Raw genomic sequence first — 27,001 nt, forward strand, 5'->3', positions numbered from 1 at the left:
TGTATTGGATTTTATTTCATGAGGTGTCCTGTTTATGTTGCATTACACAGATAGGTATGGCTTTTATCAAGCCCCTCTTCTGATATAGAAGAGGGTCCAAAGTAACAGAAATATGCCACAGGGTCACAAACTGTTCCCGCCAAAAGGACTATAAAGTTGTCACAACACCTGCCTACAAATAATTAAAGGTGCTGCTTTACAGAAATGGTATTTACGTGACTTAATGCATTAAAAAGCATTCATTTGTTCATGTGGGGTCACATGATCTATCAGAGGGGCATGAATTAATAATATTCTGACATATGTCTAAATGTCAGAACAATGCACTGATCAATACAACATGTAAAGGATTTTAGTCATGATTTCTAAATATTAATCATGTTCAAGTCTTCTTTGTTGTCAAATCTGCAGTTGATGGAATGAATAAAAACAATTCAGCAGCAAATTTGTGCATTTATTAGAAATCTAGTTAATGCAATCGTGATTAACAAAGGATGAATAAAAATAAAATGGTGTTTTAAGAGTGATTATTAAAAAATGGAAAATGGTCTCAGAAACCTGAATATACTGGGCTTTAATGGAATGTGTCTGCAACTCTAAGTATAGAGAAGTTCTGCAATAAGTATAAAAACATACAGTATCATGTTTTGACATAAGGATAAGTGCCTTGGAAGATTCCACAGATGTATATTATTCACATTTGGTGATTTTTACTTTTTAAAAGTGTAAAGAAATGTTCATATATGTACATCTGAAACTACTATTGAAAATGAAATATAGTGAACTCCAACAAACAAACAAAAAACAAAACTTTGCATTAAAAACATTTAAGTTATCAAATAAAAATAAAAACTACACTTCTGAAATAAAACTTTTATATCTTTATTGCTTAACAAACAACTGAGCAGATGTCAATTTTTTTTTCTTCTTGTTAAGTTTTTTGTTAAATTTGTCATTACAGTCCGAGATGCATGTGCTTTTTTAAGACTTTGTACATCTGCATGCCAGTGAGTCAACTGCCTTCAAAAAGTGTTGTATTTTATTTGTAATAGTTGTTCTGAATAGCTTAAATCACACCTCTGTTAAATACCCTCCATATTATTATACTTCAGAAGACTAAAACTAAGAATGAAGCTACTGAAAACTAAGCTTAAATCTAACATTTTAAATCAGTAAACAGTAAACTGAAAGGAGAAACTTTGGAAACTAACGTAAAATAAATGGAATTGAAAACTTGAACGTTCTTTCATTAAGCTACAATTAGTTAATGTAGATTCATAGTAGTAGGTATAGTACTACTGTCATTAGTCTTTCACTGGTATTATTTAATGAAACCTGAGGTAATATTTCCATATTTTATATAGTGACTATATAGGAGAGTATCCAGCTTCCCATCCTGTGTGTAATGTAGAAACTGATCCATTGATCAGCATTAGATGTGTACTGTGTGCTGGACAGTGAACACATGGAATATGGGGATTTTTAAGAGTGATTTCATTTGCAGAACTTTGCTTCCAGTTGTGAAAATCACAATTTCACTTTGAATAAATTCCTTGATCTTTGCAGATTTAATTCAATAACTTTAATTTACTAGCAGCTAAATATCAACCACAGTAATTTAACTTTTGTTGAACAAGAACTGGTTTCAGAATTTTTAAGTTATCTTATGTCTCCGAGCCTTGGTTTTGCCCCATGACTAAATACTGTAATATTAATATAACATTTAATACTATATGTGGCCAGATATTTTTTAAATAAACGTCTAACCATACATTTTTAAACTTTTTTTTTTTACTGTTCTTTCACCTTTTATGTTTACGTTTATGTTTACGTTTATTTATTTATATATCACATTTTATTACAACAGTAGTGTTAGCCAAAGTGCTGTACAAAGATACAAATTACACAGTAAAATGACTTAAAATACCAAGTGACTAGTATCAAATAACATCAATGCCAAATAACAAATAGCCAAAAAACACACACACATGTAGATAACGTGTGCTGTAAACACACATTATCGACATGTGTGTTTATGGCAGTAAAATTTCATGGGTTGTGCTTGTGACGCAGTCAAGTCCTGTGTATTTTTGTGTACAGCTGAAAAAAATATCGAGTAGGCTGAGGTTTTATTTTCCAGGCCCGTCTTCAGTGGGAGCCTTGTAAGTTGGCTGTCTCTTCAGCAGCATGCAGCAGCAGCAGTTGGCCGCCTGTGTGGCGCTGTCCACACTGCTGGTGCTGAAAATAGCTCCAAAGAGCTCCCCCTCCTCCTCCTTCTCTCTCACACTGACTCTCTACATCTCCCTCTGTCGCCCACTTCTTATTAGAGAACATGACTACTTCCAATACTACAGCTTTACTCTTTCTTGTTTTTCGTATCGTACTGTAGGTATTTTTAATTGATGTGTTTGCAGTTTTTGTTAATTAATGTCGGCGTTTTGTACAATATTTAATATTGAGGGTTGTATTTTAAGCGCATAATGGCTATTTTCAGTAAAGGGATGGTGCACATAGATAGGGATGTCTATAAAAATCTCTAAAATTATTTGTGAATAGTTTTAAGTGTAGTATGAGTGTAGCATGATGCTCGCTCTCTATTAGTGTGTGTGTGAGAGAGAGAGAGGATCAGGCTGTGTTCATGTGGAGAGACAGAGAGAGAGAGAGAGAGAGAGCGGCTTCCTACGTCATCAACGCTCCCCTCCCCTCGCACTTGCTCTACCGACCTCCATACGGGTATTTTACGTTGGCTGCCGTCAGAATTATTTCTCTGAGGCGTGAGTTACTGTCTGCAGGCTGCACTGGCTTGCTCTGGCCACAGGAAGGCAACGAAGAGCCTTGTCTGCCACAAAAGCTAGTGCATGCAGGCAGGTACATACAGGCAAGATGATTAACAAGAGTAAGATACATGTATCAATGGATTAATGCAAATGATTATATTAATAATTTTGAAGTGATCACTCACTGAGTAGCTCCGATGACGCTATACATATTCATCTATCAGCTATTAATAATAGCATAAAAAGATATAAATATAATCACTGGATTATGTAGAATTATATTTATAGCCCCCAAAAACATTTTTAAGATGACTGCAGATGCTGGATATACGGTTTCATTCATAGTAACTAACGATGTTTGATAATGTGTTTAATAATGGGAAATTCGATTATTTTTTGTGGCTCTTGCTTTTGCGTCACTCCTTTGAAGATGTTCAGTGATGCCATGATTGGTGGAAATAGCTGTACTGCTCCCACCAATGAAATCCCGAGCTGTACAAAGAGATCTACTCCGTCTCACCGAGTAGCATCACCCTCTTAACCGTTACAATGTTCTGCACTGGAGGGGGAGGATGCATATCCAGACACAAAGCATGACTTTCACTGTTATGTTTGAGGACGCATCTACCTTGGATTATAAACCTTCTATACTTAATCGGTCGAAAAGTTGGGACTGGAGTGAAAAGATATGGGATATACTGAACGTGAAATGATGTGGAACAGATTACCGACATGGCAGGTGTTTTTGTGGTGGCATCATTTCTTTCTTTTGTGGACTACAATAGACGGACAGACTCGCTACAGCATACCAGAAGAACTAAAACAGGGCTCTGTGGTAGGAAATATAGCCAAAGATTTGGGTTTGGTTGTGTCTGAACTGCATAGGCGTAAATTGCGGTTAACCTCGGAAGCTGGTAAGCAGTATTTTAGTGTGGACTTGGGGAAAGGAGAACTGGTGGTCACCGATAGAATAGATAGGGAGGAAATGTGTGGGCAAAAACCATCGTGTTTATTGCCTCTGGAACTAGTTATTGATAACCCTCTACAGCTGCACAGAGTCGAAATTGAAATACAGGACACCAATGATAATTCTCCTAGTTTTCTTACAAAAGAAAAGGTGGTAAAAATTGCAGAGCTGGTAAATCCAGGTGCGCGATTTCCTTTAGAAAGTGCGCAGGATCCCGATGTCGGCGTTAATTCTGTGCGTTCTTACATGCTAACCAAAAACGACAATTTCAAAGTGACTGTTAAAAATCACAAGGACGGAAGGAAGATCCCTGAATTAGTGCTTGAAAAACCTCTTGATCGAGAAAAGATGCCTGTACATAATCTCATCCTCACCGCTGTAGATGGTGGAGATCCGGTGCGTTCAGGGACATCTGAAATTACAGTTATAGTACTTGACATCAATGACAATGCGCCCCAGTTTGAAAAACAAGTGTATGAGACTAATGTTAGTGAGAAAGCAACACCCGGGACTGAAATACTGCACGTTAAGGCCACGGATGCAGACGAAGGAGTAAATGGAGAAATCGAATATTTTTTTGCAGAACAAACATCGGATTTGATTTTATCGTTATTTGCCATTGAATCTTCTACTGGAACTATAGTTGTTAGAGGAAATTTAGACCATGAAACAAACTCTTTACATAGATTTGATATTACTGCCAAAGACAAAGGAAATCCTCAGATGGATGGGCACTGTGGGATCGAAATTAAAATACTTGACATTAACGACAATAATCCTGAAATCATTGTTACATCTTTAACATCGCCTGTTCCAGAAGACTCTGCAGTCGGGACAGTTATTGCATTAATAAGTGCAAAAGACCCAGATTCTGGTGACAATGGCAAAGTTTTACTGACCTTATCCCCCAAATCTCCCTTTAAGTTAAACCCTTCCGTTTCTAACCATTATTCATTAGTGACAAATGGGCGACTTGACCGTGAAAAAAACGCCCAATATAGAGTTAAAATAAGTGCTTCTGACTCAGGGAAGCCCGCATTAACAAGTGAAAAAATAATACTCGTTGAATTGTCAGATGTAAATGACAACCCACCAATTTTCTCCAAGCCCTCTTATCTCATTTATGTAAAAGAAAACCATCCTCCTGGGAAAATCTTGTGCTCTGTGTCCGCAACTGATCCTGATGCCGGTGAAAACGCAAAGGTCTCTTACTCTATACTGGACTCTAAAGTGCAGGACGTTTCTGTCTCATCGTATGTTTACATTAACTCAGATAACGGCAGCATCTACAGCATGCACTCGTTTGACTATGAGAAACTGAAGGTGTTTCAGATTCAGGTCCAGGCAAAGGATCAGGGCTCTCCGTCTCTCAGCAGCAACGCCACTGTCCATGTTTTTATCCTGGACCAGAACGACAATGCCCCCGCTGTTATTTACCCCTCCTCCGCTGCAATGGGCTCCCTCTCTCATCAGAGGATGCCTCGCTCCGCGAAAACGGGTCACCTGGTTACCAAGGTGACAGCCGTGGACGCTGACTCGGGCCATAACGCCTGGATCTCCTACAGACTGGCGGAGGCCACAGACGCCTCTCTCTTCACTGTCAATCTGTACACAGGGGAGGTGAGGACTAAACGCGCTGTGTCCGAGCAGGACGACTCCTCTCAGAGGCTGCTTATAGAGATCAAGGACGACGGGGAACCGATCCAGTCCTCCACACTCACGGTGTCCATCATACTGGAGGACGGCCTCCATGAGCCCATCTCAGACCTCCGACATAAAGTGGCCGAGCCCAGCAAGAAAACTGGGAGAATCACCCTTTATTTGATTCTCTCTCTGGCCTCGGTGTCCGTGCTGTCTCTGGTCACTTTCCTCATCTTAGCGGTTAAATGCATCAGGAACAGCAGGAGCAGCAGCACGTGCTGCATGAGACGGACCGACTCTGATGATTACAAGAACCCCAACAGAAACCTGCAGATTCAGCTCAACACTGATGGACCTATAAAGTACGTGGAGGTTCTTGGAGGAGACATGCTGTCTCAGAGTCAGTCCTTCAGGTCCTGTATGTCTCCAATGTCCGAGTACAGCGATTTCACTCTGATTAAACCCAGCAGCACCACAGACTTTAAGGAGGTGATCAGTGTCCTGGATGCTTCTTTACCCGACAGCACCTGGACCTTTGAGAGCCAGCAGGTGAGCATAGAATACTAAAAGAAGTGATAAGTAAAAATTTGAAAGATCACTGAATTTAAGTTACGTTTTGAATGAGTAAATAGCTTCTTGTAAACTTATAGACTGTACCAAATATTGTAGATAACCAACGGTGATTTGTTTTTTCAGTCTACTGGCAACATTAGATGTAGGCTATGAGTTCTTTTGAGCAGAATATAGATAATTCAAATCTAATATTCGTGGTTAGAGTAAAGTCTTTCAATAAACCCTAAACAGTGCACAAAGGCTCTTCCAAATTGTTCCTCACCGTGAAGGTGGACAGCGACGCTTATTGGAATGCATGCCCTGTTTGAAACACAAATACATTTTACACGTGGCACATGCAGACATGCAGTTAAATGGGATGCCCATTAATTACACATCTTCCACTAAATTTCGTTGACTTGATTAATTGATAATGGAATAGTAGAAAAGCAACGGTGATTTTTTTTCAATCTACTGGCAATGTTAGATGTAGGCTCAGAGTTCTTTTGAGCACAAATATAGATAACAAAACGCAAGCGAGCAGATAACAATATATTTTAAGGTTTCCATATTTAAATGACACACTGTGATGTTTTATTCCCATCTATTATTCGTGGTTAAAGTCTTTCAGTAAACCTGGAACAGTGCACAAAGGCACTTCCAAATAGTTCAGCACCACGAAGGCGGACAGCGACGCTTATTGGAATGCATGCTCTGTTTAAAAAAAAAAAGAATGCAGTTAAATGGGATGTCTATCAAATAAATGTCTTTCTCTAAATTATTTTATGGGATTAATTAATTAGGTTATTGTGGGGGAAATGTTATTCTTATAAGACTGGCTTTGTTTTTTCATTCTTACATTCAGTCATTCATTCATTTCGCATGTTTGCTTTACATTACGTAAAGTCCAGTAATTCGTGATTACTGCCTGTGATCAAAGTGAATCCACAGAGAGAGAGAACAGATGCTGTGACTTGAAGAGTGTCGATCGGTTTCCTTCTTATTGGATGACAGAGGTGGATGATGCGCACCAATAGGATTCAGAACTGTACAAAGCAATCTAGTCCCTGCCCCCATTCATTCTCGGTACTCGAACACTTACAATGAAGAGAGGCAGAGGACCGAAGGAGCAATGCGCTCATTTTTTATAATGTTACGGTTTTATATGTGTCCTCAATAATATGTGGGAATGGTTCTATGGGAATCATACCTGCGATGATGGATTTACGAATTTTTCAGTGCATTATATCAATTGGAATTAATCTTTTATAACGGACCAAGGATGACAAAGAGAAAGGGATACCGAAACTGGAGATGGCTGGCTCTTTGGTGGCATCATTTCTTTCTCTTGTGGAGTACAATAGACGGACAAACTCGTTACAGCATCACAGAGGAGCTAAAACAGGGCTCTGTGGTAGGAAATCTTGCCAAAGATCTGGGTTTAGGAGTATCTGAAATTTTTGACCGTAAGCTGCACGTCGCCTCCGAGGCTGGTGAGCAGTATTTCAGCGTGGATGCGGGGAAGGGCGAGCTCGTGGTGAATGACAGAATAGACAGAGAGGCTTTATGCGGACAAAGCGCCAGCTGTGTGTTACCTCTGCAGGTTGTAATTGAAGACCCGCTACAACTTTTTCGAGTTGAAGTCGATATTCAAGACATTAATGATAATGCACCGAGATTTCCATCGAATGAAATTACACTGGAAATTGCAGAATCGACAGTTGTGGGGGTTCATTTTCCACTAGAAAGCGCAATAGATCCAGATGTTGGCAGTAATTCCCTGAAGTCGTATACTCTTAGTAAAGACGAATGTTTTAGTATTAGAGTGAAAGAGGTTGCTGGTGGAAGGAAGGTCCCTGAATTGATTTTAGCAAAAGTTTTAGACAGAGAAAAGAAGGCTGTTCACAAGCTTCTTTTGACAGCTCTGGATGGAGGAAGCCCGGTAAGATCTGGGACTGCACAGATAACTATTAGTGTCCTTGACATCAACGATAATGTTCCCACTTTCGAAAAAACGTCATATAAAGTATCTGTTAGTGAAAATGCCGTAGAAGGTGCGCTAATAGTACAAACAAAAGCGACAGACATGGATGATGGCCAAAACGGTGAGATTGAATACTCGTTTGGAGCACACACATCAGATGCAATGATGTCTATTTTCATTATCGATCATATATCTGGAACCATATTTCTCAAAGGAAAGTTAGATTTCGAAGCGAATGCAAATTATGAATTAGACATAACTGCGAAAGATAAAGGCACTCCGAGAATGGAGGGGCATAGTACTGTTCATGTGGAAGTTATAGACGTCAATGACAACGCGCCAGAAATTATACTCACCTCTCATCCTAAGCCGGTGCGAGAAGACTCCCCAAATGGCACAGTCGTGGCATTAATCAGTGCAAGAGATCTTGACTCTGGTGATAATGGTAAAGTAAGATTACAGCTCCCCAAAACCTCTCAGTTTGCCCTGAAACCTTCTTTTTCCCATAATTACGCACTAGTTACCAGCGGTCCTTTAGACCGAGAAAAAGTCTCGGAATATAATATAGAAATAACAGCCACTGATTCAGGCTCTCCCCCTCTGTCCAGTAAGAAAATCATACCTGTCACTATCACTGATGTTAATGACAACGCCCCCGTATTCACTCAGAAAACCTATAATGTGTATGTAAAAGAGAATGGAGTACCAGGCTCTATCCTGTACTCAATATCAGCATCTGACCTGGATTTCGGTGAAAACGCGAAGGTCTCTTACTCTATACTGGACTCTAAAGTGCAGGACGTTTCTGTCTCATCGTATGTTTACATTAACTCAGATAACGGCAGCATCTACAGCATGCACTCGTTTGACTATGAGAAACTGAAGGTGTTTCAGATTCAGGTCCAGGCAAAGGATCAGGGCTCTCCGTCTCTCAGCAGCAACGCCACTGTCCATGTTTTTATCCTGGACCAGAACGACAATGCCCCTGCTGTTATTTACCCCTCCTCCGCTGCCATGGGCTCCCTCTCTCATCAGAGGATGCCTCGCTCCGCGAAAGCGGGTCACCTGGTTACCAAGGTGACAGCCGTGGACGCTGACTCGGGCCATAACGCCTGGATCTCCTACAGACTGGCGGAGGCCACAGACGCCTCTCTCTTCACTGTCAATCTGTACACAGGGGAGGTGAGGACTAAACGCGCTGTGTCCGAGCAGGATGACTCCTCTCAGAGGCTCCTTATAGAGATCAAGGACGACGGGGAACCGGTCCAGTCCTCCACAGTCACGGTGTCCATCATACTGGAGGACGGCCTCCATGAGCCCATCTCAGACCTCCGACATAAAGTGGCCGAGCCCAGCAAGAAAACTGGGAGAATCACCCTTTATTTGATTCTCTCTCTGGCCTCGGTGTCCGTGCTGTCTCTGGTCACTTTCCTCATCTTAGCGGTTAAATGCATCAGGGACAGCAGGAGCAGCAGCACGTGCTGCATGAGACGGACTGATTCTGATGATTACAAGAACCCCAACAGAAACCTGCAGATTCAGCTCAACACTGATGGACCTATAAAATACGTGGAGGTCCTGGGAGGAGACATGCTGTCTCAGAGTCAGTCCTTCAGGTCCTGTATGTCTCCAATGTCCGAGTACAGCGATTTCACTCTGATTAAACCCAGCAGCACCACAGACTTTAAGGAGGTGATCAGTGTCCTGGATGCTTCTTTACCCGACAGCACCTGGACCTTTGAGAGCCAGCAGGTGAGGCGAAAATGAAATACTTTTTTTCTCATAATCTTCAAAACCTCACCATTTGAAGTCTGTACAATCAAAGCTGATTTGATTTAATATGATGTTTTAAGTGGTTCAAAGCAAAATCGTACGCTTATATATTTGTCATGATATTTTTTTTTCTTCACAAGACTGAAATACAAGAACATTCTTTAGACAGAGCTGTCTGAGTATTATGCACATATCGAAACCATGCGAACTGCTAATAACTTTTAAATCCTCATAGGATATTTGACATATTTCAGTATTAGAGTTGTTGAATACTCAGCGCGATTTGACTGTTTGGATGTTCGATATAGGACAGTGACAAGCAATTGAACAGCTTCAAAAACAGTGCAAAAATATGTATGTTTGTTTTCAGAATACAGCAGTGGTACATATTTCAATTTAATCTAAAATTTTACTGTTTTACTGTAGTAAATATTCCATTTAATGTTATTTCTTAGATTAAATTTTTAAACAACTTGCCAATTTAAAGTTAATGTTATTGTAGAAATTGTAATATAAATTAAATAAGATTAATTATTGTAAGAACGCGTTAAAATAAGAAGAAAGGTGCGTATTTTTGAGTTAACTGTTCAGTATTGTTGAATTTTTCATCTGTGAGCACCCGTGTGTGTGTTCTGTGTTATAATCTTTGTGCTGGGTCTATAATATGTCTTTCCCTGTCGCATTGGATGCGGGGTCAGTGTTGTGAGCCAATAGCATGGGAGGCTGTACAAAGAGATCTACTCCCTCCCCCATCCATCCTGCTCACTATAGCCAGTGCTTCTAGCGCGGGATGAGAAAAGGATGCGTTTAAACACTGGGATTAAATAATATACCATTATTACACTTCTCATGATGTATGAACGACTATTTATTTCGCGTTCCACGAGTGCCTCGTTTATGGATTTCTCACCAGTCTGTTTTTTTTCTAAATGATGTTTCCATGGGGAATAACGCTGAATTCTAGCGGATCGGGGATGACAAAGAGAATGGGATACAGAGACTGGAGATGGCTGGCGCTTTGGTGGCATTATGTGTTCTTTTTATGGAGTACAGTAAACGGACAGACTCGCTACACTATCCCAGAAGAGCTGGAAAGAGGCTCCTTGGTTGGAAATCTTGCCAAAGATTTGGGTTTAGGACTGTCAGATATTTTTAACCGTAATCTGCGTGTCGCCTCTGAGGCTGGAGAGCAGTATTTCAGCGTGGATGCGGGGAAGGGTGAGCTTTTAGTCAATGACAGAATAGACAGAGAGGCATTGTGTGGACAAAGCGCCAGCTGTGTGTTACCTCTGCAGGTTGTTGTAGAAAATCCGCTACAGTTACACCGGATCGAAGTGGAAATTAGAGACGTAAATGACAATGCCCCTAGTTTTCTCAAAAGTGATCACATAATTGAAATAGCCGAATCCACAGCTGTAGGTGTTCGTTTTCCCTTAGAGATGGCAGTGGATCCCGACGTAGGGAGTAATGGATTAAAAACATACACACTAAGTAAAGATGAGTGCTTCAGTCTAAAAGTTAAAGAAATTGAAAATGGAGGGAAAATACCCGAATTAGTATTGAATAACTCTTTAGATCGCGAGAAAAAATCCTCTCACAATTTATTTCTTACTGCCATAGACGGAGGTAATCCTGTCAAGACCGGAACTTCCAAAATAATTATAACTGTGCTTGACATCAATGACAATGTGCCATTATTCGAAAACAGTTTTTATAAAATCGCTGTTGAAGAAAACATTGCAAATGGCTCTTTTGTTATTACAACAAAAGCAACAGACATAGATGAGGGTCCGAATGGAGACATTGAGTACTCGCTTGGTGTACACACACCGCCATCAGTGGTCTCGTTGTTTTATATTGATACTGTAAGCGGGGATATATATCTTAAACAGCAATTAGACCACGAAACTCAGACATCATATCGTATAGATATTAGTGCAACAGATAAAGGCTTCCCTAAAATGGAGGGTCGCTGTACTGTCCAGGTGGATGTATTAGACGTAAATGATAACGCACCAGAAATTGTACTCACTTCAAAATCAACTTCTGTGCCCGAAGACTCTCGCAGCGGCACTGTGGTGGCTTTGCTCAGCGTTCGTGACCTCGATTCCGGTGATAATGGCAAAGTCACGTTACAACTTCCCAAAACGTCTCCATTCACTCTGAAACCTTCGTTTTCTAATAATTACGCACTGGTTACCAACGGCCCTTTAAACCGAGAGAGATGTTCAGAGTATAATATAGAAATCAAAGCCACTGATTCAGGCTCTCCTCCTCTGTCCAGTAAGAAAATCATACCTGTCACAATCACTGATGTGAATGACAATGCTCCTGTATTCACTCAGAAAACCTATAATGTGTATTTAAAAGAGAATGGAGTACCAGGCTCTATCCTGTACTCAGTATCAGCATCTGACCTGGATTTTGGTGAAAACGCAAAGGTCTCTTACTCTATACTGGACTCTAAAGTGCAGGACGTTTCTGTCTCATCGTATGTTTACATTAACTCAGATAACGGCAGCATCTACAGCATGCACTCGTTTGACTATGAGAAACTGAAGGTGTTTCAGATTCAGGTCCAGGCAAAGGATCAGGGCTCTCCGTCTCTCAGCAGCAACGCCACTGTCCATGTTTTTATCCTGGACCAGAACGACAATGCCCCCGCTGTTATTTACCCCTCTTCCGCTGCCATGGGCTCCCTCTCTCATCAGAGGATGCCTCGCTCCGCGAAAGCGGGTCACCTGGTTACCAAGGTGACAGCCGTGGACGCTGACTCGGGCCATAATGCCTGGATCTCCTACAGACTGGCGGAGGCCACAGACGCCTCTCTCTTCACCGTCAATCTGTACACAGGTGAGGTGAGGACTAAACGCGCTGTGTCCGAGCAGGACGACTCCTCTCAGAGGCTCCTTATAGAGATCAAGGACGACGGGGAACCGATCCAGTCCTCCACAGTCACGGTGTCCATCATACTGGAGGACGGCCTCCATGAGCCCATCTTAGACCTCCGACATAAAGTGGCCGAGCCCAGCAAGAAAACTGGGAGAATCACCCTTTATTTGATTCTCTCTCTGGCCTCGGTGTCCGTGCTGTCTCTGGTCACTTTCCTCATCTTAGCGGTTAAATGCATCAGGGACAGCAGGAGCAGCAGCACGTGCTGCATGAGACGGACCGACTCTGATGATTACAAGAACCCCAACAGAAACCTGCAGATTCAGCTCAACACTGATGGACCTATAAAGTATGTGGAGGTTCTTGGAGGAGACATGCTGTCTCAGAGTCAGTCCTTCAGGTCCTGTATGTCTCCAATGTCCGAGTACAGCGATTTCACTCTGATTAAACCCAGCAGCACCACAGACTTTAAGGAGGTGATCAGTGTCCTGGATGCTTCTTTACCCGACAGCACCTGGACCTTTGAGAGCCAGCAGGTGAGCATAGAATACTAAAAGAAGTGATAAGTAAAAATTTGAAATTGAACTGAATTTAATTTAAGTTTTGAATGAGTAAATAACTTCTTGTAAACTTATAGTCTGTACCAAATAGTGTAGAAAACCAACGGTGATTTTTTTTTTCAGTCTACCGGCAACATTAGATGTTGGCTATGAGTTCTTTTGAGCAGAATATAGATAATAAAACCGCATGCGGGCAGACAACAATTTATTTTAAGGTTTGCATATTTAAATGACACACTGGGTTTTATTTCCATCTAACATTCGTGATTAGATTAAAGTCTTTCAGTAAACCCTAAACAGTGCACAAAGGCTCTTCCAAATTGTTCAGCACCCCGAAGGTGGACAGCGACACTTATTGGAATGCATGCTCTGTTTGAAACACACATACATTTTACACGTGGCACATGCAGACATGCAGTTAAATGGGATGCCCATTATTTACACATCTTCCACTAAATTTCGTTGACTGGATTAATTAATAATGGAATAGCGAAATAAAAAATATTTAGGATATTAAGTGATTTATTAGCTAGTGGGATAATATGCTTTACATTGCGTGAAGTCCAGTAATTCGTGATTACTGCCTGTGATCAAAGTGAATCCGGAGAGAGAAAATAGATGCTGTGACTTTAAGAGTGTCGATTGGTTTCCTTCTTATTGGATGGCAGAGATGGCTGATGGGCGCCAATAGGATTCAGAACTGTACAAAGCAATCTAGTCCCTGCCCCCATTCATCCTCGGTACTCCAACACTTACAATGAAGAGAGGCAGAGGACCGAAGGAGCAATGCGCTCATATTTTATAATGTTACGGTTTTATATGTGGCCTCAATAATACGTGGGAATGGTTCTATGGGAATCATACCTGCGATGATGGATTTCAGAATTTTTCAGTGCATTATGTCAATTGGAATTAATGTTTTATAACGGACCAAGGATGACAAAGAGAAAGGGATGTCGAGACTGGAGATGGCTGGCGCTTTGGTGGCATCATTTCTTTCTCTTGTGGAGTACAATAGACGGACAAACTCGTTACAGCATTCCAGAGGAACTAAAACAGGGCTCAGTGGTAGGAAATCTTGCCAAAGATTTGGGTTTAGGATTATCTGAAATTTTTGACCGTAAGCTGCACGTCGCCTCTGATGCTGGTAAGCAGTATTTCAGCATGGATGCGGGGAAGGGCGAGCTCGTGGTGAATGACAGAATAGACAGAGAGGCTCTGTGTGGACAAAGCGCCAGCTGTGTGTTACCTCTGCAAGTAGTTGTTGAAAATCCTTTACAGTCTCATCGAATTGAGGTGGAAATAAGAGACATAAATGACAATGCTCCTAGTTTTCTTACCCAAGAAATTAATCTTAAAATACCAGAGTCAGTTGGTCCCGGCAGACGTTTTCCTTTAGAAAATGCAGAGGACCCCGATGTTGGGAGCAATTCTTTGAAAACGTATACTTTAAGCAAAAACGATCATTTTTCATTGAAATTCAAGGACACAAAGAGTGGCAAAGCTGTCCCAGAATTAGTGTTAGAGAAACCCTTAGACCGCGAGAAAAATGCTTTCCATCAGCTGCTGTTGACAGCTTTAGATGGAGGAACCCCAGTCACATCGGGAACATGTAAAATCACAATTACTGTACTTGATAATAATGATAACTTTCCAGTGTTTGGTGAAAACGAGTACAAGGTTGTTCTAAAGGAGAATATCACCACGGGGACGTTTCTAGTTAAACTTACAGCAACAGACGCCGACGATGGGCTTAATGGTGAAGTTAGATATTCTTTCGGGTCCCGCACTCCTGACTCAGTGTTATCAACATTTGCAATCAATGTGGAAACAGGAGAAATTATATTAAAGGGCCCATTAGATTATGAAAGTAATAAATATTACCTTATTGATATAACTGCTAAAGACAGAGGGGTTCCCGAAATGGAGGGTCACAGTCGTGTGCAGCTCGACATAGAGGATATAAACGATAACGCTCCGGAGATTGTGCTAACTTCGGGTCCTAGTCCTGTACCCGAGGACGCACGGAGTGGCACAGTCGTGGCACTGATCAGTGCAAGAGACCTGGACTCCGGTGAAAATGGCAAAGTGACCTTACATCTTTCCAAAAGTTCCCCGTTCGCTCTGAAACCTTCGTTTTCTAATAATTATGAATTGATTACCAGCGGTCCTTTAGACCGAGAGAGATCCTCAGAGTATAATATAGAAATCAAAGCCACTGATTCAGGCTCTCCCCCTCTGTCCAGTAAGAAAACCATACCTGTCACTATCACTGATGTTAATGACAATGCTCCTGTATTCACTCAGAAAACCTATAATGTGTATTTAAAGGAGAATGGAGTACCAGGTTCTATCCTGTACTCAGTATCAGCATCTGACCTGGATTTCGGTGAAAACGCAAAGGTCTCTTACTCTATACTGGACTCTAAAGTGCAGGACGTTTCTGTCTCATCGTATGTTTACATTAACTCAGATAACGGCAGCATCTACAGCATGCACTCGTTTGACTATGAGAAACTGAAGGTGTTTCAGATTCAGGTCCAGGCAAAGGATCAGGGCTCTCCGTCTCTCAGCAGCAACGCCACTGTCCATGTTTTTATCCTGGACCAGAACGACAATGCCCCCGCTGTTATTTACCCCTCCTCCGCTGCAATGGGCTCCCTCTCTCATCAGAGGATGCCTCGCTCCGCGAAAGCGGGTCACCTGGTTACCAAGGTGACAGCCGTGGACGCTGACTCGGGCCATAACGCCTGGATCTCCTACAGACTGGCGGAGGCCACAGACGCCTCTCTCTTCACTGTCAATCTGTACACAGGGGAGGTGAGGACTAAACGCGTTGTGTCTGAGCAGGACGACTCCTCTCAGAGGCTCCTTATAGAGATCAAGGACGACGGGGAACCGATCCAGTCCTCCACAGTCACGGTGTCCATCATACTGGAGGACGGCCTCCATGAGCCCATCTCAGACCTCCGACATAAAGCGGCCGAGCCCAGCAAGAAAACTGGGAGAATCACCCTTTATTTGATTCTCTCTCTGGCCTCGGTGTCCGTGCTGTCTCTGGTCACTTTCCTCATCTTAGCGGTTAAATGCATCAGGGACAGCAGGAGCAGCAGCACGTGCTGCATGAGACGGACCGACTCTGATGATTACAAGAACCCCAACAGAAACCTGCAGATTCAGCTCAACACTGATGGACCTATAAAGTATGTGGAGGTTCTTGGAGGAGACATGCTGTCTCAGAGTCAGTCCTTCAGGTCCTGTATGTCTCCAATGTCCGAGTACAGCGATTTCACTCTGATTAAACCCAGCAGCACCACAGACTTTAAGGAGGTGATCAGTGTCCTGGATGCTTCTTTACCCGACAGCACCTGGACCTTTGAGAGCCAGCAGGTGAGCAGAAAACAGCAGATATTCAGTGAAATGTGTTAGGTCACTGTTGAATATATAGTTTAAATTGTGAACTATATTTATCAACTTTTTGCAGGACAATATTGCGTTAAGCTGTTGTTATTATTTATATTATTAGTAGGAGTATTAATAGTAATAGTAGTAGCTTTACATCTATGATTTTATTTCAACACGAGTCAAAACGATGACCCACAATCGTTTATTCTGAGAAAGACTGTTAACATAACATTCTGTGATGTTTTATTTTTATCTAATACTCATCGTTTCGTGGTATAAAAGGTCTAAGTGGCATGCTTGTATTCGTCTTTATGAGCTTCATACGTATGCAGTCATACCTGTGTTGTTTTTGTGTATATTTAGTACTTGCAAAATTGGACCTATTCGATAGCACCTCCCCTCTTCTTTGCTTCAAAAATAGAAACTGTCAACAATCCCTTCTTAATCAAACAAAAACAGTCGCGTGTAGTGATGTTATGGCAACAGAGAAAATTACAATTTTGCAAAAAATTTGTTGTGCTTTACACATCTCACCTGCATGCTTTGTATGTAGAGAATGGGTAGTTTAATTTCGCTTTGTTTTATTTCTTTGTTGGAAATTGTTCTCTGTAAATGTCCGTTTTCTTTAAACGAATGGATGGAAGAATTCTGTGAAAATATAAATAACATAATTAGCCGGAATCAATTTTAAATCCAGAGAGATGACGTTGGATTAACAGGTCACACAACCAGCAGTGCATATTGGTGTACGGATTTAATCTCAGTGCTGTTGCTGTGTCTTTAACGGCACTGCTCAGCTGTCTTCCTATTGGATGTTACTGTGAGAAGCTCTGCTCCAATAGTATACAGAACTGTACAAAGAGATCTACCTCCTCCCCCTACAGCCTCAGCATCGTAAACGTTAACAATGCAACGAGCTGGAGGACGGAATGATGCGCTCGTATTTCGAATATTGAGGAAAAAAACAGAAAATTAAGCGTCAGACATGAAAAACATTGGGTGTTATATTTTTACGGCTATAACTAACACTCACTGGAACTGGATATTCACTTTGCTTTACTTGATGGGAAATAACATGTTGTAACGGACCGGGGATGACAAAGAGAATGAGATACCGAGACTGGAGATGGCTGGCTCTTTGGTGGCATCATTTCTTTCTCTTGTGGAGTACAATAGACGGACAGACTCGTTACAGTATCCCCGAAGAACTAAAACAGGGCTCTGTGGTAGGAAATCTTGCCAAAGATCTGGGTTTGGCGTTATCTGACATTTTTGACCGCAGGCTGCGTGTCGCCTCTCAGGCTGGAGAGCAGTATTTCAGTGTGGATGCGGGGAAAGGCGAGCTGGTGGTGAATGACAGAATAGACAGAGAGGCTTTATGTGGACAAAGCGCCAGCTGTGTGTTGCCTTTACAGATAGTTCTTGAAAAGCCTTTAAATTTACATCGAATTGAGGTGGAAATAAAAGATATGAATGATAATTCTCCAAGCTTCCAGACAAAGGAGCTGTCTTTGAAAATTGCGGAGTCGGCAGCAGTGGGAACTCGATTTGTTTTGGAAAGCGCAGAGGATGCAGACGTTGGGAGTAATTCAGTAAAATCCTACACGTTGACTAAAAACGAGTGTTTTACATTGAAAATGAAGGAAGTTGAAGATGGCAAAGCAGTGCCCGAGTTAGTATTAGAGAAACCTCTTGATCGAGAGAAGAAGGCCGTTCATCAGCTACTGCTGACTGCATTAGATGGGGGTAATCCAGTATTGTCTGGTACTTCACAAATAACAATCACAGTACTAGACGTAAATGACAATTTTCCAATGTTTGAAAAAAACACGTATAAAGTTTCTTTACAGGAAAATACTGCACAAAATACATTTGTAGTTAAAATTGCGGCGACGGATGCTGACGAGGGGCCAAACGGAGAAGTTGAATTCTCTTTTGGTTCGCGGACTCCAGATTCCGTGTTGTCAGTATTTGAAATCAACCCACTAACTGGAGAAATACATTTGAAAGGAGACCTAGATTATGAAAAAGCATCGTCCTATAAAATTGAAATTACTGCAAGAGATAAGGGTGTTCCTGAAATGGAAAGTCACTGTCGTCTACAGATAGATATTGTGGATGTAAATGACAACACTCCAGAAATTGTTCTCACCTCTGAACCACAGCCAGTTCGCGAAGATGCAGCTAGTGGCACAGTTGTGGCTTTGCTCAATGCACGTGATGCTGACTCCGGTAATAACAGTAAAGTAACACTGAGAGTACCTAAAGGCTCTCCTTTCACTCTGAAACCATCATTTTCTAATAATTACGCACTGGTTACCAGCGGTCCTTTAGACCGAGAGAGTTTCCCAGAGTATAATGTTGAAATCACAGCCACTGATTCAGGCTCTCCTCCCTTGACCAGTAAAAAAATTATACCTGTTATTATCACTGATGTGAATGATAACCCTCCTGTATTCACTCAACGAAATTATAATGTGTATTTAAAGGAGAATGGAGTACCAGGCTCTATCCTGTACTCAGTATCAGCATCTGACCTGGATTTTGGTGAAAACGCAAAGGTCTCTTACTCTATACTGGACTCTAAAGTGCAGGACGTTTCTGTCTCATCGTATGTTTACATTAACTCAGATAACGGCAGCATCTACAGCATGCACTCGTTTGACTATGAGAAACTGAAGGTGTTTCAGATTCAGGTCCAGGCAAAGGATCAGGGCTCTCCGTCTCTCAGCAGCAACGCCACTGTCCATGTTTTTATCCTGGACCAGAACGACAATGCCCCCGCTGTTATTTACCCCTCCTCCGCTGCAATGGGCTCCCTCTCTCATCAGAGGATGCCTCGCTCCGCGAAAGCGGGTCACCTGGTTACCAAGGTGACAGCCGTGGACGCTGACTCGGGCCATAACGCCTGGATCTCCTACAGACTGGCGGAGGCCACCGACGCCTCTCTCTTCACCGTCAATCTGTACACAGGGGAGGTGAGGACTAAACGCGCTGTGTCCGAGCAGGACGACTCCTCTCAGAGGCTCCTTATAGAGATCAAGGACGACGGGGAACCGATCCAGTCCTCCACAGTGACAGTATCCATCATACTGGAGGACGGCCTCCATGAGCCCATCTCAGACCTCCGACATAAAGCGGCCGAGCCCAGCAAGAAAACTGGGAGAATCACCCTTTATTTGATTCTCTCTCTGGCCTCGGTGTCCGTGCTGTCTCTGGTCACTTTCCTCATCTTAGCGGTTAAATGCATCAGGGACAGCAGGAGCAGCAGCACGTGCTGCATGAGACGGACCGACTCTGATGATTACAAGAACCCCAATAGAAATCTGCAGATTCAGCTCAACACCGATGGACCTATAAAATACGTGGAGGTCCTGGGAGGAGACATGCTGTCTCAGAGTCAGTCCTTCAGGTCCTGTATGTCTCCAATGTCAGAGTACAGCGATTTCACTCTGATTAAACCCAGCAGCACCACAGACTTTAAGGAGGTGATCAGTGTTCTGGATGCTTCTTTACCCGACAGCACCTGGACCTTTGAGAGCCAGCAGGTGAGAAGAAAGCAATCGTTCTTTTTACCCGTTTTGTGCTTTACTGGCTAGTTTAATTTTACGCACAAGTAATCCGTCGGTTTGTTTGATGTTTTTATGTGTATCAGTACCTATAGTTTGGCTTTTTGGCAACATATTTATACTGGTATACCATAAAATGTAATTTCATTATTAAATAGTGCAAATATGTTTGTTTGTTTGTTTTTTTGTTTTTCAAATTTCCTTAAGCAACACACCATCATCATCACTTGCTCTGCTTAAATACTTTAAGCCAGCGAATTCAGACCTTATTCCTGCCTAATATTTTTTTGCGATGTCAAGTTTAAATAAAAAACAGAAAGGGTTTGAGACTGACTGTTTGTAAACAAACCATTTACTGGGATTAGACTGCGTTTGTATATTGCTCTTCCTACAGTTGTTAGAATGACATTTCAGGACCACAGACAGCGACGCTTTTAAATTTTTTACAAAGGAGCCAAACGTCTTTCATTTACTGCAAGCATTTTCACCCAAATCATAAAAAAACGAAGAGTTTTAATAAGAAGACAACTTTAATATTGTAGTTGTCAAAGCTTATTTACTCGCATGAAGATTAATGATAACGTGGATATTCTACCATCCCGTTATTCCTTTCACAAACTGTTACTTATTTATATAGAATTTTTCCCCATACGTGGCTGTGTCTTTAAAAGCACTCCTCACCTCCCTTCTTACTGGGTAGCATAGATGAATTGTGTGCACCAATGAATCGTGCAAACATACAAAGGGATCTAGTCCCTCCCCCATGCACACACAGCACCCGAAACAGTTATATTGCATTGAGCTGGGTGAAGAGAAGCGATGCTCTTAACAGATTTAAATCAATTTTGTTCTTCTGTGAGGAGATTTTGGATATTTACCTTGGATTAAAATGTTATAGCCATGGATGGTAAATTTCGTTTTTTTGTTTCCTTCTCTGGGAAATAATTATATCGGATCCGGGATGACAAAGACAATAGGATACCGAGACTGGAGATGGCAGGTGCTTTGGTGGCATCTTTTCTTTCTTTTGTGGAGTACAATAGACGGACAAACTCGTTACAGCATCCCAGAGGAGCTAAAACGGGGATCTGTGGTAGGAAATCTTGCCAAAGATCTGGGTTTGGGACTGTCTGAGATTTTTGACCGTAAGCTGCGCGTTGCTTCTGAGGCTGGTGAGCAGTATTTCAGCGTGGATGCGGAGAAGGGCGAGCTGGTGGTGAATGACAGAATAGACAGAGAGGCTTTATGCGGACAAAGCGCCATCTGTGTGTTGACGTTGCAAGTGGTCATTGATAAACCTTTACAGTTGTACCGAGTGGAGGTGGAAATACAAGATATCAATGATAATTGTCCTACATTCCCATCTCCAGAAACAACATTGCAGATAGCAGAGTCGACAGCGGCAGGGGCACGTTTTCCTTTGGAGACCGCGCAAGATCTTGATGTCGGAGTGAATTCAGTGAGATCGTATAGTTTAATTAAAGACGATTTTTTTACTTTAAAGCTTAAAGATGTCTCCGGTGGAAGGAAGGTGCCAGAGTTAGTCCTCTCTAAATCCCTCGACAGAGAAAAAAAGCCTACACATCACCTACAACTAACAGCTATAGACGGAGGAAACCCGGTGAAATCTGGGATATCTCAGATAACCATAAATGTATTGGACATTAATGACAATTTCCCCGTTTTTGAGAAGAATGTTTACAAAGTCTCTGTAAGCGAAAATAGTGTGCAGGGTACACCCATTATTAAACTGATAGCAAAGGATATTGATGAGGGTCTCAATGGAGAAATTGAGTATTCATTTGGGGGGCACACACCAGACAGTATCTTGTCTTTGTTTGATATTGATTTATTAACCGGGGAAATTAGTCTGACAGAGAGTTTAGATTTCGAATCAAATGCTAATTATGAAATAGATGTTTCCGCTAGAGACAAAGGGACTCCGAGAATGGAGGGGCATTGCTCTCTCCATATTGAAGTATTAGATGTTAACGATAATGCTCCAAATATATTTCTAACCTCCCAACCTAACCCTGTGCCTGAGGATGCACCAAGTGGGACTGTAGTAGCGTTAATCAGTGCAAGAGACATGGATTCCGGTGACAATGGTAAAGTGACACTGCAGCTCCTTAAGGGCTCTCTTTTTAAACTGAAACCCTCTTTTTCTAATAATTATGCACTGGTTACCAGCGGTCCTTTAGACCGAGAGAGTTCCTCAGAGTGTAATATAGAAATAACAGCTACTGATTTAGGGTCCCCTCCTCTGTCGACAAAAAAGACTATTAATGTCACTATCACTGATGTTAATGACAACGCCCCCGTATTCACTCAGAAAACCTATAATGTGTATTTAAAGGAGAATGGAGTACCAGGCTCTATCCTGTACTCAGTATCAGCATCTGACCTGGATTTCGGTGAAAACGCAAAGGTCTCTTACTCTATACTGGACTCTAAAGTGCAGGACGTTTCTGTCTCATCGTATGTTTACATTAACTCAGATAACGGCAGCATCTACAGCATGCACTCGTTTGACTATGAGAAACTGAAGGTGTTTCAGATTCAGGTCCAGGCAAAGGATCAGGGCTCTCCGTCTCTCAGCAGCAACGCCACTGTCCATGTTTTTATCCTGGACCAGAACGACAATGCCCCCGCTGTTATTTACCCCTCCTCCGCTGCAATGGGCTCCCTCTCTCATCAGAGGATGCCTCGCTCCGCGAAAGCGGGTCACCTGGTTACCAAGGTGACAGCCGTGGACGCTGACTCGGGCCATAACGCCTGGATCTCCTACAGACTGGCGGAGGCCACAGACGCCTCTCTCTTCACGGTCAATCTGTACACAGGGGAGGTGAGGACTAAACGCGCTGTGTCCGAGCAGGACGACTCCTCTCAGAGGCTGCTTATAGAGATCAAGGACGACGGGGAACCGGTCCAGTCCTCCACAGTCACGGTGTCCATCATACTGGAGGACGGCCTCCATGAGCCCATCTCAGACCTCCGACATAAAGTGGCCGAGCCCAGCAAGAAAACTGGGAGAATCACCCTTTATTTGATTCTTTCTCTGGCCTCGGTGTCCGTGCTGTCTCTGGTCACTTTGCTCATCTTAGCGGTTAAATGCATCAGGAACAGCAGGAGCAGCAGCACGTGCTGCATGAGACGGACCGACTCTGATGATTACAAGAACCCCAACAGAAACCTGCAGATTCAGCTCAACACTGATGGACCTATAAAATACGTGGAGGTCCTGGGAGGAGACATGCTGTCTCAGAGTCAGTCCTTCAGGTCCTGTATGTCTCCAATGTCCGAGTACAGCGATTTCACTCTGATTAAACCCAGCAGCACCACAGACTTTAAGGAGGTGATCAGTGTTCTGGATGCTTCTTTACCCGACAGCACCTGGACCTTTGAGAGCCAGCAGGTGAGGCGAAAATTGAAGAAATAACCTGCACACACTTTTCATTATTGCTGTCATACATTTCTGAATTAATCTTTTAAAAAATATATAATTTTAAATGAAAATTTAACATCAAATTGGTTTCAAGTGACAGCAGTAATTTATTTCTCGTGTATTTTGACTCTAGTATGATTAGGGGAGAATAAATTGATACTATTGAACTGTTTTGCCTGCGCCTGATATATTTTAAATGACACCGAAGTGCAACTTTGAAAACAAATCGATTTTTGTGGCTTAAAAAAAAGCTATTTAAAATATTGTTTAGAATAAAATTGTCGGAATTGCGTCTAAAAATCTTATTAACTTTTTTTTTTACCAAAGCATGAGCTCGAAGTGATTTTTTCATATTCAAAATGTATCTTTTTTTAAGCCTACCGACAATATATTTTATTGGGGGTTTTTTTCTATAACACCAGAGATGTACAATTTGTGAACTGATATTAAGCTGAACTGACAATGCATTTTTATGTGGTCTTAATTCATTGCAATAATCATTAGAAAACCTTTTGCCCTTTTAAATTAATATTCTTATTTATATTTATTTTTTATTTATATTTAATTTTCGAGAGAAAATTATCACACAGACCGGACTTGAACCTTCATTTGTACAGCTTCGCTTCTGGCAGTGTGTACTGGTTTCATGAATAGGCTTAGCTCTCTGTGATTGGATATTTAAACTAGATGCTGTGAACCAATAGCATACAGAACTATACAAAGAGATCTACTCTATCCCCCATTCACTCGCATCACAGTAACCCTCACTGTGCTCGGAGGTGGAGAGGACATGCGCTTATCCAATGGCGTCCGGAATATATATTTTGTTACAAATAGCTTAAGGATTTTTCTATATAGTATCCATTCTGGTGATGGCTTTATATGCTGGGCTCTGTCGATGAATATTTGGATGGGAAATAATATATTCTAACGGACCAAGGATGACAAAGAGAATAGGATACCGAGACTGGAGATGGCAGGCGTTTTGGTGGCATCATTTCTTTCTCTTGTGGAGTACAATAGACGCACAGACTCGTTACAGCATACCAGAAGAACTAAAACAGGGCTCTGTGGTAGGAAATCTTGCCAAAGACCTGGGTTTGGCATTATCTGAAATTTATTATCGTAATCTGCGTGTAGCTTCTGAGACTGGTAAGCAGTATTTCAGCGTGGATGCGGGGAAGGGCGAGCTGGTGGTGAATGACAGAATAGACAGAGAGGTTTTATGTGGACAAAGCGCCCGCTGTGTGTTACCTTTACAAATTGTAACAGAGAATCCCTTGCAGCTGCATCGTATAGAAATAGAAGTAAGGGACATAAATGACAATTCTCCGGTTTTTATAACCGAGGAGAAATATTTAAAGATAGCAGAATCTACTGCCACAGGCATTCGCTTCCCTTTAGACATCGCGCAGGATCAGGACGTTGGAAGTAATTCCGTTAAATCGTACACATTAAGTAAAAACGAGTGTTTTAGTTTGAAACTGAAAGAGTTGTCTGGCGACCGACAGGTTCCGGAGCTGGTCCTAGAGAAACCGCTTGACAGAGAGAAGCAAAGTGTACATCAGCTATTACTGACAGCGTTAGATGGAGGTAATCCTGTAAAAACTGGAACAACAAAAATCGTAGTTACTGTACTTGACATCAACGACAATGTTCCTGTTTTTAAAAAAGCTTTGTATAATGTATCAGTACATGAAAATATTGCTTCTGGTTCTGTACTCGTTAAAGTTGAAGCAGCAGACGCAGACGAGGGCGTTAATGGAGCGATTCAATACGCATTTGCTGAACACACATCAGAATCACTGTTATCTGTTTTTCAATTGAATCCAGACACAGGTGAAATTTCCTTGATAGGGCCTTTAGATTATGAAAGCAATGCAGTGCATGAAATACGTATTACTGCAAAAGACAAAGGTGTCCCTGAGATGGAAGGTCACTGCCGCGTGCAAATAGTTGTCATAGACATGAATGATAATGCTCCAGAAATAGTGTTGACTTCAAAACCAAACCCAGTACGCGAGGATGCACCAAAAGGCACTGTTGTAGCATTAATCAGTGCACGAGACCTAGACTCTGGTAATAATGGAAAAGTTTCATTAGAATTAAAAAGTGGGCCTCCATTCACTTTGAAACCTTCATTTTCTGACAATTACGCACTCATTACAAGTGGTGTTTTAGACAGAGAACGTTTTTCAGAATATAATATTGAAATTACAGCCACTGATTCAGGCTCTCCTCCCTTGACCAGTAAGAAATCTGTACTCGTCACTATCACTGATGTAAATGACAACCCTCCAATATTTGGTCAGCCTTCATATAATGTGTATTTAAAAGAGAATGGAGTACCAGGCTCTATCCTGTACTCAGTATCAGCATCTGACCTGGATTTTGGTGAAAACGCAAAGGTCTCTTACTCTATACTGGACTCTAAAGTGCAGGACGTTTCTGTCTCATCGTATGTTTACATTAACTCAGATAACGGCAGCATCTACAGCATGCACTCGTTTGACTATGAGAAACTGAAGGTGTTTCAGATTCAGGTCCAGGCAAAGGATCAGGGCTCTCCGTCTCTCAGCAGCAACGCCACTGTCCATGTTTTTATCCTGGACCAGAACGACAATGCCCCCGCTGTTATTTACCCCTCCTCCGCTGCAATGGGCTCCCTCTCTCATCAGAGGATGCCTCGCTCCGCGAAAGCGGGTCACCTGGTTACCAAGGTGACAGCCGTGGACGCTGACTCGGGCCATAACGCCTGGATCTCCTACAGACTGGCGGAGGCCACAGACGCCTCTCTCTTCACGGTCAATCTGTACACAGGGGAGGTGAGGATTAAACGCGCTGTGTCCGAGCAGGACGACTCCTCTCAGAGGCTGCTTATAGAGATCAAGGACGACGGGGAACCGGTCCAGTCCTCCACAGTCACGGTGTCCATCATACTGGAGGACGGCCTCCATGAGCCCATCTCAGACCTCCGACATAAAGCGGCCGAGCCCAGCAAGAAAACTGGGAGAATCACCCTTTATTTGATTCTTTCTCTGGCCTCGGTGTCCGTGCTGTCTCTGGTCACTTTCCTCATCTTAGCGGTTAAATGCATCAGGGACAGCAGGAGCAGCAGCACGTGCTGCATGAGACGGACCGACTCTGATGATTACAAGAACCCCAACAGAAACCTGCAGATTCAGCTCAACACTGATGGACCTATAAAATACGTGGAGGTTCTGGGAGGAGACATGCTGTCTCAGAGTCAGTCCTTCAGGTCCTGTATGTCTCCAATGTCAGAGTACAGCGATTTCACTCTGATTAAACCCAGCAGCACCACAGACTTTAAGGAGGTGATCAGTGTCCTGGATGCTTCTTTGCCCGACAGCACCTGGACTTTTGAGAGCCAGCAGGTGAGAACAAAAAAATAGTAGATCTAAGCTAAATGTTTTAG

At 42.2% G+C, this 27,001-nt stretch overlaps 1 protein-coding gene and 5 pseudogenes across 45 annotated transcripts in view; all 6 read left to right on the top strand.

The window, feature by feature from the left end:
* LOC146392385 (protocadherin gamma-C5-like) overlaps positions 1 to 27,001 on the top strand; it is a 308,150-nt gene that overhangs the window by 258,212 nt on the left and 22,937 nt on the right. The window contains exon 1 of one of the 45 annotated variants that reach the window (XM_084946667.1): positions 24,117 to 26,960. The exons of 43 other annotated variants lie outside the window; for them this stretch is intronic. In XM_084946667.1, the coding sequence (XP_084802793.1) occupies positions 24,507 to 26,960 (2,454 nt within the window). In that variant the 5' untranslated portion in view covers positions 24,117 to 24,506. Of the gene's footprint in view, positions 1 to 24,116; positions 26,961 to 27,001 lie in introns of those variants that run through there. One more of the 45 variants, XM_084946737.1, reaches the window with a different exon arrangement.
* On the top strand, positions 3,222 to 5,968 carry LOC146392405 (protocadherin gamma-C5 pseudogene; annotated as a pseudogene).
* On the top strand, positions 6,771 to 9,703 carry LOC146392406 (protocadherin gamma-C5 pseudogene; annotated as a pseudogene).
* On the top strand, positions 10,456 to 13,155 carry LOC146392407 (protocadherin gamma-C5 pseudogene; annotated as a pseudogene).
* On the top strand, positions 13,869 to 16,590 carry LOC146392408 (protocadherin gamma-C5 pseudogene; annotated as a pseudogene).
* LOC146392409 (protocadherin gamma-C5 pseudogene) lies at positions 17,392 to 20,165 on the top strand (annotated as a pseudogene).

Source organism: Perissodus microlepis, chromosome 2, assembly GCF_051167445.1.
Source record: "Perissodus microlepis isolate ML-2025 ecotype Zambia chromosome 2, ASM5116744v1, whole genome shotgun sequence".
Lineage (NCBI taxonomy): Eukaryota > Metazoa > Chordata > Actinopteri > Cichliformes > Cichlidae > Perissodus > Perissodus microlepis.